Source organism: Bos indicus, chromosome 11 (assembly GCF_029378745.1).
Source record: "Bos indicus isolate NIAB-ARS_2022 breed Sahiwal x Tharparkar chromosome 11, NIAB-ARS_B.indTharparkar_mat_pri_1.0, whole genome shotgun sequence".
In the NCBI taxonomy this organism is placed as follows: Eukaryota; Metazoa; Chordata; class Mammalia; order Artiodactyla; family Bovidae; genus Bos; species Bos indicus.
The window spans coordinates 105,898,061-105,913,451 of record NC_091770.1 but is presented as its reverse complement, the minus strand read 5'-3'; the positions used below and the strand labels follow the sequence as shown (position 1 = coordinate 105,913,451).

The window sequence follows — 15,391 nt, the reverse complement described above, 5'->3', positions numbered from 1 at the left end:
GGCCCTGCACGCATCTGGTCGCCCCCTTTCTCTTCAGTGGGGTGCCCGCTCTAGGCTCGCGCTGTCCACCCTCCGGGCAGGGGTCCACACCTCTGGGAGTCTGCACTTCCTGCACGCCTCAGCCCGGGTCCTCCCTGCCTCAGCCCGGGTCCTCCCTGCCTCTGCCTGCCGCTTCGTCCCGTGAAGCCCGCAGGCCTCCGCCCCTGCCCCTGCCCCACCCCGGGAAAATGCCAAGACAGGACCTGTGACTCGCCCGAGTCCAGAGAAGCAGCATGTGACCGGAGGACTTGGGCCGGTGGCCCTGCCCCACCCACGCGTCTCCTTGAGGTTCCGGGAGAGCCCTTGGGGGGCAGGAGAGGGGGGCAGGTGACTGCCTCCCCTTCCTCAGGGGTGCCGTCCTCCCCCTGCCCCCCACCACATCTCCTGGACCCTGGGCTCAGGGGCCCCTCAACCGTCCACCATGGGGATGGGGCCGTGCTAGGTGGGGACTGCTGTGTGCGCCCTGGGATCACTTGCTGAGTGGAGACAGAGGGGGTGAGCAGCAGGGCGCACCGGCTCCCATGTTGTGTCGCTGTTGTGAGTTCGGCGAGGGAGAGATTGTGGGGGATGGCGTGGTCCAGTTGCTCAGGCCTCCTGGGGTCACAGGATGGCGAACCACACAGGTGAGGACTGGGCGCGGTCTTTACAGCGCTGCTGGCCCGGAGCCAAGTGGAGCTCAGAGCTTCGGGACAGGTGGCTGGCAGTGCCCTGCCTTTGGCTGTCTGCCCAGCCTCCGCCCTAGGCGCAGGACAAGCCGTGGGACAGGAACTGCCTGTGCTCAGGCCTGAGAGTTAATATTTGTGCGGGCACCGCAGGGACGGACCGGCTCTGGTAACACCCGGGCAGCGGACCTCCACGATTGTCCCCATGTGGAGTCCCTCCTTTCCCTCGTGGGGGCCGCCGCCGCCGCTGCAGCTGCTACTGCTGCTGTTGCCGTGGCCAGTCTGGACCCAGGCGCCCGCTGCAGCCGCCTCCTGGGGAACCCCTGGCGCCCTGGACTGCCCCGAGGCGTGCGTGTGCGCGCCGGGGGGCCAGGCCAACTGCTCGGAGCGCGCGCTGCCCGCCGTGCCGGGGGGCTTGAACCGGCGCGTCCGCGTGCTGCTGCTGAACCACAACCGCGTGCACGCGCTGCCTCCCGGCGCCTTCGTGGATGCCGGCGCTCTGCTCCGCCTGGATCTGCGCGAGAACGGACTGCGCTGGGTGCACGCGCGGGCCTTCTGGGGCCTGGGCGCGCTGGAGCAGCTAGACCTCAGCGCCAACCAGCTAGAGGCGCTGCTGCCCGGCACTTTCGCGCCACTGCGCGCTCTGCGCGCCCTCTCGCTGGCTGAGAACCGGCTGGCACGCCTAGAGCCCGCGGTGCTGGGCGCGCTCCCGCTGCTGCGCGCGCTCAGCCTGCAGGACAACGACCTGCCTGCGCTCGCGTCCGGGCTCCTGGCTGGCCTGCCGGCTCTCAACACGCTGCGCCTGCGCGGCAACCCCTGGACCTGTGGCTGCGCGCTGCGCCCACTCTGCGCCTGGCTTCGCGGGCACCCGCGGCACGCGCCAGGTGAGCCCTCGCGGGCGCGGGCGGGACGGGCGGGCGGCTACCCCCGCGACCGTCTGACGCCGCGCCCGTGTCCCGCAGAGGCCGAGACGCTGCTTTGCGTGTCGCCGGGGCGCCTGACGCTCAGCCCCTTAACCGCCTTCCCGGACGCCGCCTTCAGCCACTGCGCGCGGCCCCTTGCCGCCCGGGATCTGGCCGTGATCTATGGTCTCGGGCCCGTCTCCTTCCTCGCTAGCCTGGCCGCCTGTCTGGCCCTGGGCTCCGCGTTCACTGCCTGCGGCGCTCGCCACCGCCGCCGCCGCCGCGCCGCCGCCCGCCGCCAGCAGAGGAGGCAGCCGGATCCTTGCCCCGGCACGGCCTCGCCTGCGGCCACCGCCGCCCAAGCTTGAGGGGCCGCGGCCGCCCTCGAACCTCCCCCGACCCGCTTGCCCCTTCCGCATTCCTGACAGGCGTCAACAAGCGACACAGCTCGAAATTTTCGTGACATTCCTTTTGGCATCTCCACTGCACACACCGGGTGGGGCGGGGGTCGGCGCGCGCCGGGCCCTTGGGGTGGAGGGCACGGGCCGCACGGGGGAGGCGCGCCTGGACGCGGAAAGGCCGGGCCTGCACCTGGCGGGGCTGAGGATAGTCCCGAGCCAGCGTCTGCGAAGCCCACCCTGGGTGGCGGGCGGAGGAGGCAAAGAGAAGGCTCAGCCCTCGCAGGGTCCGGAGGTGGGAGGCAGTGGGGAGCCCGAGCGCGCCCCAGGGAGGCGCTGCCAGCGGATGGGGTTCAGGGTCTGCAGTCCAGGAAGGGCAGGGCCAGCTCAGAGGATGGGGTGAAGCGGAGAAGGGGTACAGGCAGGAAGGGGGAGGTGGGGCGGAGGCCGTGCGGCGCAGGGGCGTGGGAGGGGTGGCCCAGCCAGCCGGGGCCTAGGCCCACCGTGGCTCTGGGAGCGGCCAGGAAGGATGGGGCTCCAGTCTCTGCACCAAGCCCCTCTGCTGGGCTGAGTCAGATGCTCCCCCTGCCGCTCAGAGACCCCAGGGCCCTGCCTCTGCCGGAGCGCCCTGCGGCTCTGCCCAGCCAGCTCAGCTCTGGCCCGTCCTCAGCGGCTCTCGTCCGAGCCTCAGTCCAGCAGGGGCTGCCCACCGGCAGCAGGGTGGACGGACGGACGGGAGGCCCGGGGTGGGCAGTCTCTGGCAGGTGGGCTTCCCTCAGGCCTTCCCGAGCAGCAGGACCCCTCAGTGTCCTTGGCCGGGCTAACGGGGCGGGTGGGCGCCTCCGGGCGCCTCACACCACGGTGCTGACCGAGGGATCTGAGAGGTTGAGCGGGCCCGTGATATCAGTGGGATGGTACTGCTGCAAAATAGAAATACAGACAAGGCGCCCGTTAGCCCGGCCATCAGGGGCACACGCGGGGCCGGGACGGGTGGACCGGCCAGCCGGCCGACCGGCGGGCAGGCGGGCGCGGCCTGGGGGAGGCTGGGGGGCGCTCCTCCCCCTGACCCCGTCGTGCTCCGGGACTCTGCGTGGGCCGGGCCGCTGTCCCGTCCGTCTGTCTGTCTGTCTGCGGGGGAGGGGGGCAGAGGAGGGCGGGCAGGGCGTCTCAGCTCTCCCTATGCCGGGCACACATCTGCAGCTGGCCCTCCTCCCTCTCAATAGCGCGTCGCGGCAGCACTGTGTCTTTTTGGTTTTGCAAAGCGCCGCGTCCACCCCCGGTGCTCTATAAATAAGAACCAACAATCAATACCCGCTGGCCCCGCCGGCCGCCAGGGACCCCAGCCCTGAGCGCCCAGTGCCGCCCTGGCCCAGACCAGCCACGGGACAGGGGCAGCGCATCTCAGCAGCCGGACTGACCCCACCCCTCCCGACAGAGCCCCCCACCCAGGCCTCCCTCCGAGCAGGTGCCCAGCCTGAAACGGTGGGGGGCTGGGCTGCCCTCCCCCGCCCAGCCCCCAGCTGGCAGTGTCCCCAGTCACCCCTGCAGGGCCGGCCAGCCCCAGATGCCACGTGGCACCAGAGCTGGCCTGGAGGGTGGTCCCCAGGGAGGCTCGGGGCAAGGAGTCTGCTGGGAGCGTGTCCCGGGACAGGCACCCTGAGGGTCTCTGAGCTGCACCCAGGCCAGCTAAGGGCTTGTGAGTGGGCTCCGGGCCGGGACGGGGATGGGATTCTGCTGCCCTCGGAAAGTGGCCCCCTGCCTACGTGACTCCCCTGATCCTCCTTTCGCCTGCCTGTCCCCACAGCTCTGTCTGCTGGGCACCTCCTCCCTGGCTGCCCCACTGCTGCTCCTCTCTGGCCCTCCCAGCCCCCGGAGGGGCCCCTGGCTCAGGCCCCACCCAGTTCCCAGGCTGCACAGCGCCAGGCCTGTGCTCTCAGCCCCTCAGGCCACCCCTGTCCACCCACTCTGCCTGTGCTGAGCCCTAGGAGTGGAGTAGCCAGGCCTCAGGGGCCCCTTTGGGGCAGGTGGCGGCCTCACCCCAGACTCGGATGGCTCTGTGCCGCGCCCTGTCTGTCCTGTGTCTGCCCCTCTTCCCTTGTGCTGTGGGCAGGGCCTATAAATCCTGCTCCCGCCTGGACCGTAAGACTGTGGGGTAGTACTGCCTGTGAACTGGGGCTCCTGTGGACGGGAGGACAAGCCGCCTCCGAACCGCGGGGAGGCTGCTGGGCTGAGGGCTGTGCTGGCCCTGGGCGGGCCCTCCTCGCCTGGGGACGCTCCCAGCAGGGCTAGGCCAGTCTTGGAGGCCTGGGGTTCAAGCACACACACCCGGGACAGTGCCGGGCTGCCCAGGCAGGAGGACAGGGAACCCTTGGCTCAGGCTCAGAAGGGGCTGGGGGTCAGGTGCTGAAGCACCGCTCCCCTCCGTGGGGGTCTCCCCTCCCTGAGCCTCGGTGCCCAAGGCTTGCCAGCCACAGCTTTCGGGCCCCCCCCCCCCGCCCTGTTCTCAGACCCCCGGGTGCTGCCCGCACACCTCCCGCAGGGCCCCTGCTCGGCCGGGGGTGGGAGCCGCCACCTCTGGTCCCACCCGTTCCCCATCCGACGGCCCCTGTGGCCAGGGGCCTGTGCCAACTCCAGGCCCCAGCCGTCCACCCAGGTGGAGCCGGGCCCGGCCCCCCAGCCCCGGCCCACACAGAGACCACATGGAGGGGATGCAACAGGCATGGCTCTGGTGAGACACGAGAGACAGGTGTCTGGGTGGCGGGGCTGGCGGCCAGACAGATGGACGGATGGGACATCACAGGCACCCCTCCACGGACGTCGCAGGGAGGGAGCGAGGGCAGTGGGCCTCTTCCTGGGAGAAGCTGGAGGAACGGACGCGACAGAGAGGTGGTGTGGCCTCCTGACGGCTGAGGAGCCCGGGACGGGGTGGCCCTGGGCACCCGGGGCTGCGGGCACAGCCCCGAGTGGGGAGGCTGACCAGCTGACCAACAACATGACACGGCTTTAAGATGGCGTGTGGCGTCATGGCACGGGGGGCAGACTAACGCAGAGACACACGGGGAAGACGACCCGGCGGGCAGGCCCGCGGCAGAGGGCCGAGAGAGGGGCCCAGAGTCAGAGAGGCCCTAGTGTGCCGGGTGGGCAGCGGTGAGCGCAGAAGGGCCGCGCGGGCGGAGGCGGGTGGTGGGATGGCGAGGGCGGGCCTGATGCACGGGACACAGACACGGGGGCGAGGGGAGAGTCGGACACGTGGGACTGGGCGCTCTTCCCCTTACCGTGTCTTTGGAGGACCTACGTCTCTTGAAGCTGGAAGCCAGGGTGGAGGTGATAGCCCTAAATGTGGCTTTCTTTTTAGGGTCGGGTTCTGCTCTACCACTCTTTCTATCCTAAAATGAATATGTATAAGTGATTAGACGGCTGAGGGTGGCGGCCACACCTGCCCTCGCCTGCTCCTGGGGGCTGCTGCCCAGCCTGGCTGGCCACTCGGGCCCTCGCTCCTGCCTGCCTCCCTGTGCTGGATGGACCAGCCGCCGGCCCCACGCTCGCAGGCGGCCTCTGCTGCTGCCAGGGTCTCCGGCCTGACCTTCCTTGTGCTGGGACTGGGTTTGGGGAGGCGGGGTGGGGTCCTCAGCTGGCTCTCTTCCAGGAAAGGTCCGCCTGGTTCCCTGGCTCCAAGGTGCCCCTGGTGTATGGGTGCCCCAAGGAGGAGGAGCCCCCTGAACACTGGGTGAGTCACCCCCACAGGCCCCACCAGCCACTCTGACCCCAGAGGAAGCGCACCGAGATTTAGGAAGGGGCTGAGGGGACCAAAGGCAGGTGGCGAGATGGATTGGAGTGACAGAGAGACAGTGGCAGCTCCTGGGACCCTGGCTTCGGGTCTGATGGCCAGAGTGGGCCCTGCGCCCGCCACTGGGAGCAGCAAGCCAGGTCCCAAGAGCAAGAGTGGGCAGATGAGAGGTGTGGGAACACTGGTGACCCCGTTCCCCCGGCCCTCCCTCTCTGCAACACCGGCTTCCTCCCAGGACACAGGCTCTGGGGAGGCACCCAGAGAAAGAGAAGAGATGGGGCAGCCTGGGGCTGGACCATGGGGCACGAGCCCGGCCCAGGTGGGCTGTGGGCAGCCCGTCCCCTGCTGCCAGCAAAGCCCCACGAGCACAGCCTGGGGTGCCCGGCGGGACCAGCTGACCAGCTCAGACTGCAGTTACATGGAGCACAGCAGGGTGGCAGGGAACAGGGTCCTTGGAGGGGCACGGGGCGGCGAGGGATGGCGGACTGCACCTTGGACTCACATGCTACACCCAGCTGGGTCCCTGTCTTACCCTGCCTCAGTCTGCCTTCCTACGGAATGGGCCTCGGTGGGCGACTCTGGAGACAGAGGGGCCAGGTGGACGCTTGGAGCCTGGCTTCGCAGAGGCAGCCACCCACAGGCGGCCCCCAGCACTGCGGCCTTGGCTGTGGCTCCCAGCTCCAGTCCTTGCCTCTTGGGCTCCTGGGAGCCAGAGCCAGCGCTTCCGCCTGCGGGGATGGAGGAGGGCCGGGCCGGGCCGGGCCTTGGGCACCAGGCCTCGGAGGGCGGCCTGCCCTACCTGCAGGTTCTTCCTCCACACGTTCACGGCCGCAAACGCCAGCTGCATCTGCTTCCGCCGGGCGTCCTTGTGCCGTTTATAGGCGATCTCGATGAAGATCAGGAAGATCCCGGCCACGATGCCCCCAGCCACCAGCATGAAGACCCCTGGGGGCGACATCCTGTGCCTCAGCTGTGCCTGCTCCGGATGTGGCTCCTGGGGCGCCCATCTAGGGTCATCAGGGGCCTTGAAGTGGCGGAGGGAGGGGGCCCACCTGCCATATTCTCGAAGGTGAGGGTAGCAGGGGCGTTGCTGCGCGAATCGCACTCCTGGTACCGAACCCACGTCTTGTCCAGGTCTTCCATGAAGCCGTTCTCGTGGGACCTGGATGGGCGGGGCGTGTGAGCCCCGCGGGGCGGGGCGGGGCGGGGTGTGCCTCGGGAGGGGCTCGCGGGGCGGGGCGGGGCGGAGAGGGGGCGGGTGAGGCCAGCTCACTTGAGGATGGACAGGGAGACGTTCTGCTTCCAGGGGCTGTCCTTGCGCATGCCGATGCCAAAGCCCGAGCGGAAGAAGAGCTCGCCCGTGGTCACCAGGTCGCATTTCTGCGAGGCCTCGAACTCCAGCACCGCCGAGTCCCAGATGAAAGCGTGCAGCTTGCTGCGGGCAAGGGCGGGGTCACGGCGGCCACGCTTCCAGGTGGCCCTGGCTCCCCGCGAGCCTTCCTCCTGCCAGCTGGGGACCCGCCGTCTGTCCCCCCTCCCAGTGGCTCCCACACGGCCAGGACACTGACTGTAGATGTGGACGCCCCCAGCTTGTCCTGCCGGCCCTTCACTCGCGCTCCGCCTGCCCCTCCCTCACTCGTCGCGCACGGCCCGGATGGCTCCGCCCCGCCCCCTCACAGGCCCCGCCCCTCATTGGTCGCGCGCGACCTGGGTGGCCCCGCCCCTCTGCCGCCCCGCCCCCTCACTCGTCGCGCACGGCCCGGATGGCTCCGCCCCGCCTCCACTGGCCCTGCCCCTCATTTGTCGGCGCGACCTGGGTGGCCCCGAGCCGCCCTCGCTGGCCCCGCCCCCTCGCTGGCCCCGCCCCGCCCCCTCACTTGTCGCGCACGGCCTGGATGGCTCCGCCCCGCCTCCACTGGCCCTGCCCCTCATTTGTCGGCGCGACCTGGGTGGCCCCGCCCCCTCGCTGGCCCCGCCCCGCCCCTCACTTGTCGCGCACGGCCTGGATGGCCTCCGCCGCGCTCTCGTAGTTGTGCTTCTCCATATGCCGGTACATGGTGCTCAGCTCCACCTGCCGCCGGAAGTAGATGTCCACCGAGCTCTGCTTCACCGTCGCGTAGATGAACTTGTCCGAGGGATTCCTCAGCTGCGGGGCCAGAGAGCCAGGCTCGTGGCTGCTCCCCGGCCCCACCCCACCCCGCCCCACGGGGCGGAGGGCCTGAGCGCCTCCCTCCCCAGTCCCCAGACGGGCCCGGCCTCACTCGCGGGTCGTTGATGCCGGTAATGCGCTCTTCGGGCCGGTCCAGCACCAGGAAGGCTGCCAGGTTGGCGGTGTAAGAGGCCACAATGATCATGGCGAACCCCGCCCACACCATGCCCAGGATGCGCGCCGAGAAGCTTCTGGGGGCGCCTGCGGGCAGAGGACCGTCAGCTCGGGGCGGGCGGCGGGGCAGGATGGGGCCCTGGCCTGGCGTCGCCTCACCTTCCCCGATGCCTGAATTGAGCAGGACGCCCCAGGAGAACCACATAGCCGAAGACAGGGTCAGCGCATCCTCCTCCTCCTCCTCGCTGTTCACTTTGAACCGGCCGAAGGGGCTGCGGGGGCGCAAAGGGCGGGCGGGAGAGGGCGGAAGGGGCAGCCTGCCCCGGCCCTCGCCCGCTCCGCCCGCCCGCAGGTAGAGGAGTCCGGTCCCCGGGCCGCACTCACCTGAAGCGGTCCAGCAGGTACAGCATCACGGCCACCACGTGCACGGACAGCCCCACCAGCAGCCACAGCGTGCTCTGGAAGGGCTGCATGAAGGAGTCCAGCGTGCTCCGGGGGATCTCCTGCGGGGCCACAGGCCGTCAGCGCCGCCCCGGCCCTCCCGGGACGCCCCTCCCGCCCCGCCGGGCCTCCACGCACCTTCTTGACCAGAATGGTCAGGCCCTGGTACTTGAAGGGCTTCGAGAACTCGATGTACTGCGCGCGCTCGTTGTTGATGGTCAGCGGGGCCACGATCATGTCCGCCTGCCCGCTGAGCAGCTCGCCCATCATCCCATTCCACTCCTTCTTATTGCTGTTGTTCACCTGTGGGGCGACACCGCCGGTGGGGACGCGGACACCGCGGGCCCCACTCCCCATACAGGCTCCCGCCCCGACCCATCTCAGGGGTCACCCACTCCAGACTCCTCCCAGGCTCAGGCCCCGCCTGCAGAAGACCCTCGGGGGAGCAGGACCCGGTCCTGCGCCGGCTCCTAAGAACCACTCCTACCCGCTCCTGAGTGCCGAACTTGCCATCGGCCACCAGGTGAACCTCGTACGTGAAGTTCATGGTCCGCGCCAGCTTGATGAGCAGATCGACGCAGAAGCCGTAGCAGCACTGAGGCACCGTGTGGCGCGCTGGCGAGTGGGGGCGGGACGCGGTCAGCAGGGGCTCGCCGGCGCGCGGTCCCCGCCCCCCGAAGCCAGTGCCCCCGCCCCGCACTCACGGCTGCCCGGCGACGTGTCATTGGGCCCGGTGCAGATCACCTTCTTGACCGGGTCCCCGTTGACGGTGAACTCCTCCTTGCACGTGCCGTCGCTCAGCGTAGGCTTGACATACACGAAGGGCTCCTGGTGGATCGTCACGATCTGGGGACGCGGGGACACAGGGCCTGGACCACCAGCCCTGGGCTGTCCTGGGCGCTGCCCTCTTCTCAGCACACAGACTTCCCTGGAGCCCCCCTCCCCAGATCCCTGACATTTCCCGCACCACCCTCTACGGCCCCCTCTGGCAGCGATCAGCCTGCTGCCCCCAGGAGGGGCGCCAGAACCTAACACTTCGCCCAGTGTGCAGAGGGTGCCTGGCCTCCTGGAACACTGTGCCTTCTCTCGGCCACTTTTCCTTCAGGTCCTGGCCTACGGAACAGTCCCTTGATCAGTGGAGCCTGCCAGACGTCCAGTCTGCCCTGAGCCCCTTCTCTGACTTCTTGAGGCTGAGGACCTCCCTGTCCCAGCCCAAAGCCTACCCCCTGCCCCCACCCACTGCCATGAAGACAGGGGCATGTTCACTCAGAGCCTGCCCAGGACTAGGGACATGCAGGGACTGCCCTTGTTGGCTCTTCCAGCTTCTCCTGGCCTCAGCCTCCACCCACAGGGAGTCGTTGTCTGATCATCTATCCTGCCTGCCTGCCTCTCCCCCAGTGAGGCTGCCCTTCTGCTGTGGCCTCTTCAATCCAGGGGCTCCTTGGGGCTCACGGGGGGCACTCTCTCCTCTCTGTCCTTCAGAGCTCTGAAGGCTGGGAGTAGGCAGGATAGACATAGGCAGCGGAGCTGAACCAATCACTGCACGGGATGAGAGGTCCCAGGGGACATAGTGCTGGGATTGAGACTACGAGGTGAATGGGGTTGGTGAGAGAGGCCCCTTCTCCTGCAGGGTGACCAGCTCCCCCAAGGGCAGGGGATTGGGAGCCCCTGAAGGGGCTTATTTGCCTTTAAAACTTTCATCACCATTTCTATTATACAAGTAATATGCTCATGCTTTTAAAAAATCAGTGAGACAGAGAAGGGATAAACCAGGAGATTGGAATTGACATATACATACACTACTACACGTAAAATAGATAACTGATGCGATCTACTGCATAGCACAGGGAAGTGCGCTCAGTGACCCATATGGGGATAGAACCTAAAAAGAGTGGGTATATGTGCGTGTATAATTGAGTAACTTTGCTGTACAGAAGAAACAAACACTGTAAATCAACTATCCTCCAATGAGAACTAATTTGAAAATAAACAATTTTATGTCAAAAAAATAAGAACACACACAAAAAGTTCTAAAAGGCCTTCTGGCTCTCAAAGCCTATAGGGGACCATCTTGGTCATCTGTTTTGTCTGTTTTACACTCAGACTTTTCAACACAAAGCGTCTTTCCTGAGCGTTGGCTTGGGGGAACTCCCTTCTGCCCATAGAGAGGGTTGGTGCCCTGTAGGCAAGTGCAGACAAAGAGGTCCAGGTGAGAGGCCACGGGGGTGGGGTAGCTCAGAAAGCAGAGGAGGTCAAGAGAGGACCTGGGGACACCACAAGAAGGACGGTGTGAGGCTCTTTGCCTTTGGTGAGCTCAGGTACCAGCCTGATGCTGGTGTGGGTCAGTGTGGGAGGGACTCTTGGGAGGCATCCTGGGATGAGCCTGAAGGAGTGTAGCAGAGTCGGGATGAGGAAGAGAAGCTGTGAGAGATGAGGTCCCAGGGGAGGGGCTCCCAGAGGCCCAGTGAGTCACAGAGGGGCTGGCCAGCTCGGGGAGACCCGGCTCAGAAGGACAGTCTGAGCCAGTCCCAGCAGGAGGCCAGGAAGGCCAAGGGTGGGCGGTGGGCTGGGACCACCTGGAGGAGTGCCGAAGAGTGTGGGGGCATCATCTCCAGGACTGGGGCTCAGCACTCAGAGTACTGAAGTCCACAGAAAGACCAACCGTCTGTCCCTCGTCCCCAGGGGAGCCCAGGTCCACATGGCTGTCCCAGGCTTAAGCGGGATGGGGTCAGGAGGGGCCGGGGAGCTGGGCTTCCTCTCCTGCACCCACTCCCTCTCCCTGCCCCTCCGCCGCGCCAGGTGTGTGCAGTGGCTGTGGGTGCTGGGCTGGTCTCAGGACCTGTAGTCACTTTCAGGGCCCTCACTGTCCCCTCTGCACCCGTGGCACAGGATGGAGGCTACGGCGTACAGAGACTGGGGCAGGGAGGCGGGGCCCCCACCTTCAACCTGGTGGACATCTGATAGCCGCGAGGTTTCTCAGTCTCTCCACCCGGCCAGATGATCTTCCTGTCATTGGGAATGACCTGGGGGTGGGAGTATGAGATGGAGGTGGCCACGCAGGGGTCTCGGCCCCAGGACCCTAAGGCCCCAGCCCCCACCCCCTCATGACCCCCACCTACATGAGTGCCGTTGTAGATGCCCACTTGTACCAGCTTGCGGTTCTGCAGGTTCATGATGCTGTAGTTGGCAAACTTCCGGTCCCCATCCTCATTGAATTCCACACGGCCGGTCACCCCGTCTGCATACTTGGAAGACATCAGAACCCTGGAGAGGGAAGTGTGGTTGGAACAATCAGGGATGCAATCCCCGCTCCCACCGTGAGCTGCCTGGATGGTGAGCCCGTCCGCCGGTGCCAGATGGACAGCACAGCCACATCAGCCAAGCAGCTCCTTGGCTCTAGACCCTGTTTTGAGGGGTTCCTGTGGGCTAGGACGTTTGATTCTCACAGCTTTACAGATGAGGTGGCAGAAGCCCAGGTAGGACTCGGTGGCCCATTCACCAGTGAGTGGAAGAGGCTGGGTTGAGGTCTCATCTTCCTGCATGTGCACACGTGAGTGTGTGTGTGTGTGTGGTGTGTCCACTGGGCCATATATGTGTGCACACACAAGATCTTTGTATGGGGTGCAGCCCTGTGCATGTACTTGTGGCACAGGTGTGATGTTCCATGAGCCTCTCCGAATCTGCATATACACGCATGCGCCTATGTGCACATATGCTGCATGTCTGCAGTTGTGTGTGCTCCTGCTGTGGGCACTATGGACCAGGACTCTTCACCTGCTACTTGGGGGTGGGTGTTGGTGATGGACTGGGCCTCCCCATACTAGTCGCACAGTGTCCAGGGTTCTGTGTGTTAACTCCTGCCCTGCTGCAGCCACTCACTGTGTATCTTGCCAACCCTGGCTCTCGGCAGACTTGGATGTGCTTAGTCACTCAGTCTGTCCAACTCTTTAAGACCCCATGGACTGTAGCCCTCCAGACTCCTCTGTCCATGGGGATTCTCCAGGCAAGAATACTGGAGTGAGTTGCCATGCCCTCCTGCAGGGGATCTTCCCAACCCAGGGATCGAACCCAGGTCTCCTGTATCGCAGACGGATTCTTTACCATCTGAGTCACCAGGGAAGCAGGCTTGGGTGCCATCCCCCAAATCCTTGTCTGACCTCCTGGGCCTGAGGAAGCTCCCAGTGCCCGCCTGAGGCAGGATCCTCTTCCCCAGGGCTATTAGTCATCCTGGTGGCTGGGGTGGCGTCTCAGGTTGGCTGCAGTGTTTAAAGGTGGGGACAGGGGCAATGGAGGCAGCCATGCTTCTGTGACATTCGAGGCGATGGTGTCAGTGTTGGAAATGGACCAGATGGTTATCACAGCGGGGATGGAGGTGAGGATGGAGACAAAGTGGGGACAGAGAGGAGCGGGGAAGGAGGCTGTGTTTGTAGCCGCAGCACGCTGGGCTGGAGCGACTCTTCGGGTGCCGGAACGGTGGCCCTCCCACCCTAGACGGGCGGCCCCACCCACTCAGACGGAGCGGCCCCACCCCCTCAGACGGAGCGGCCCCGCCCACCTCAGAGCGACCCCGCCCACCCTGGAAGAGTGGCCCCTCCCGCTTCAGACGGATCAGACACGCCCACCCTGGAAGAGTGGCCCCGCCCACCTCTTGACGAGCGGCCCCGCCCACCTGGGAACGGCGGTCCCACCCACTCAGAGAACGGCCCCGCCCACCCTGAGGGGCGGACCTGCCCACCTCTTGAAGAGAGGGACCAAGTCCGCATTAGATCAGTTCGCGCACCCTGCAAGAGTGGCCCCGCCCACTCTGGAGGGCGGCCCCGCCCGCCCTGGAAGAGCGGCCCCGCCCATCTCCGGGGGCGGCCCCACCGAGTGGCCCCGCCCACCTCTTGGAGAGTGGCCCCGCCTACCTCTTGAAGAGCGGCCCGGTCTTCCAGATGTTGGTGTTGCCCACACAGCCCCGCGGCGGGTCGGTGATGTTCTCCTTCTCGAGCAGCTCGTGCACGGCCTGGGCCACCACGCCCACGGCGTCGCTGATGTGCGCCGACTCGTTCTTGCCGTTGATGAGCTGCAGCCCGATGATGCCTGGGGCGAGAGCTGGCTTAGAGCCCGCGGGGGACCCCTGCCCGCCGGGACCCGGGAGCCCAGCACTCACCGTCCGGGGCGTAGCGCAGGGCGTTCCCCGAGATCTCGCGCTCCCCCACCAGCCACACGTACCCCGAGCCCGTCATGTTCAGCATCGCGGCTGCGCGGTACACGGTGGCAGCGTCGTCCTCGCTGTGGGGCAGAGCGGGGTGACGGCCAGGACTCCAGCTCTCCCCACCCGCGGCCGGCGGCGGCTGCTCGACTCCCAGGTCCCCCTCCACAGCGTGTCCTTCCCCTGCCTCTCCCCCTCCCCCCGCCCCTCGTCTGCAGGGAGCTCTGGAGGCACTGCAGAGATGGGGGCAGCCCCCACCCCGGCCCCTCCCTCAGCCGGCACTGCACCTGGGCCCGAAGACTAGCCCCGAAGTGATGCGGTGGGGCCCAGACCCCCAGAGCTTGCCAGAGGTCTCTTGCTGGCCCCCTGCTCTTGTGGACAGGGTTAGGGTGACACGGATGGTGGTGGCTCATTATTGATGGATAACTTGCTCACCCGTACCAGACACTATTCTGAATGCTTTCCACGCACCTTTGTATTTAATTCTCAGAACCTCCCTGTGAGGCAGGCAGAACATGATCCCTGGCAGGACAGGGACTGAGGAGCCAAGGCACACGGTGGGAAGCGGAGGGTCAGGTCTATGTCTGATAATCCACCCCTGAGCCCGTGCTCCTGCAGTTTCCTGGGCAAACCACACCCCTCTTGTTCCATGCCTGAACTTGTGAACTGAAAGGCTGGGACCTTTCTGGATGCTGCTGGGACCAAGTGCCAGGGTGCTGCCCTGAGCCTTGCAGCAGAAGCCACTGGGGGGATGAGGGCACCTACTCTCCCTTTTGGAGTCTGAACAAGCATCTCTGGGTGCCCAGCCCTGGGTGCTCTCCCTGCCAGCCAGGGCAGAGCCCCTGGCAGGACAGAGCACAGGCCTCACCTTGTAGGCACACGTTGCCCTGAGCTCTTGGTGTTTCCTCACAGCTGAGCCTCTGTGGATCCCGTCCCCTAGGGCTGGGCTCCCCTTGGTCAGGACAAGCACCCTGGGCCTGATGGCACTCCCACCTCCTCTTCCCTGCAGGGTGGAACTTGACCCCGGACACGACGGACACTTTGCTTCTCTAATGCATGGGCAGTGGGGGACAATGCAGTTCAGGAGATGGTCCGAGGGCGGGGTTATTTTTACAACGGCTGATGCAGAAAACCCAGGCAGCCCTAGGGACCCTAGGGGGTCAGCCCCAATTCTCTCAGGGCAAGATCCAAACCTTCAGTGTTTGCTTTAAACAAGAACGCCACCCAAAATAGAGGTGCTTCAGGCTGCACCCAGCCAAGACGGCTGGCAGCACCAGCGCGTGCATGTCGGGGCGCGGCACCCCCAAGGCCTGGTGGAGAGGCCCGTTTGCTCACATCCAAGTCTGTGAGGTTGGACTTGGTGGTGAGCACACACCTACGCTTGTGTCTGTGTAAATCGATACCTTCAGGAAAGCAGTTGCAGACAAAAGCCTGATCGACGTCAAACTGTTTTATGGAAATAACTGATCCCAGTAAAGACAATTTCAGGAGGATTACTTTTAAAAAAAGTTTTGGAAACAAATTAGAAATTCTGACATGCTCAATATAAAACTGGTCAAAAGTTAAGACTGGCTTAATGAGGTTTCTCTGCAAAATGCTCTCAACAGACTTCGTGAGGAGGAGACGGGGGTGTCGGGTTGGGGAC

General features: G+C 65.9%; 2 protein-coding genes across 17 annotated transcripts in view; one reads left to right on the top strand and one right to left on the bottom strand.

Annotated features, from left to right (window-relative positions):
- Nucleotides 1-132: 132 nt before the first annotated feature.
- Nucleotides 133-2,057, top strand: LRRC26 (leucine rich repeat containing 26). The gene is made up of 2 exons (XM_070799749.1): nt 133-1,585; nt 1,664-2,057. The coding sequence occupies exons 1-2, from the start codon at nt 907-909 to the stop codon at nt 1,969-1,971; spliced, it is 987 nt and encodes a 328-aa protein (XP_070655850.1). The 5' UTR covers nt 133-906; the 3' UTR covers nt 1,972-2,057.
- The window catches only part of GRIN1 (glutamate ionotropic receptor NMDA type subunit 1), a 26,229-nt gene continuing 12,891 nt past the window's right edge, over nt 2,054-15,391 (bottom strand). For 2 of the 16 annotated variants that reach the window (XM_070799722.1, XM_070799726.1), the window contains 16 exons: nt 13,705-13,826; nt 13,460-13,634; nt 11,672-11,816; nt 11,492-11,575; nt 9,257-9,398; nt 9,040-9,167; nt 8,691-8,855; nt 8,496-8,614; nt 8,271-8,383; nt 8,050-8,198; nt 7,777-7,934; nt 7,062-7,223; nt 6,841-6,950; nt 6,588-6,733; nt 5,277-5,387; nt 2,054-3,285 (listed from right to left, as the gene is read on the bottom strand). In XM_070799722.1, coding sequence (XP_070655823.1) covers nt 3,169-3,285; nt 5,277-5,387; nt 6,588-6,733; nt 6,841-6,950; nt 7,062-7,223; nt 7,777-7,934; nt 8,050-8,198; nt 8,271-8,383; nt 8,496-8,614; nt 8,691-8,855; nt 9,040-9,167; nt 9,257-9,398; nt 11,492-11,575; nt 11,672-11,816; nt 13,460-13,634; nt 13,705-13,826 — 2,146 coding nt within the window. In that variant the 3' untranslated portion in view covers nt 2,054-3,168. Of the gene's footprint in view, nt 5,388-6,587; nt 6,734-6,840; nt 6,951-7,061; nt 7,224-7,776; nt 7,935-8,049; nt 8,384-8,495; nt 8,615-8,690; nt 8,856-9,039; nt 9,168-9,256; nt 9,399-11,491; nt 11,576-11,671; nt 11,817-13,459; nt 13,635-13,704; nt 13,827-15,391 lie in introns of all 16 variants that reach the window. The other 14 variants (XM_070799725.1, XM_070799730.1, XM_070799720.1 and 11 more) reach the window with 9 other exon arrangements.

Coding starts and splice junctions, on each gene's coding strand:
- LRRC26 (XM_070799749.1), top strand. CDS start 907: ATGTGGAGTCCCTCCTTTCCCTCGTGGGGGCCGCCGCCGCCGCTGCAG. Junction 1,586..1,663: donor GCACCCGCGGCACGCGCCAG/GTGAGCCCTCGC, acceptor CGTGTCCCGCAG/AGGCCGAGACGCTGCTTTGC.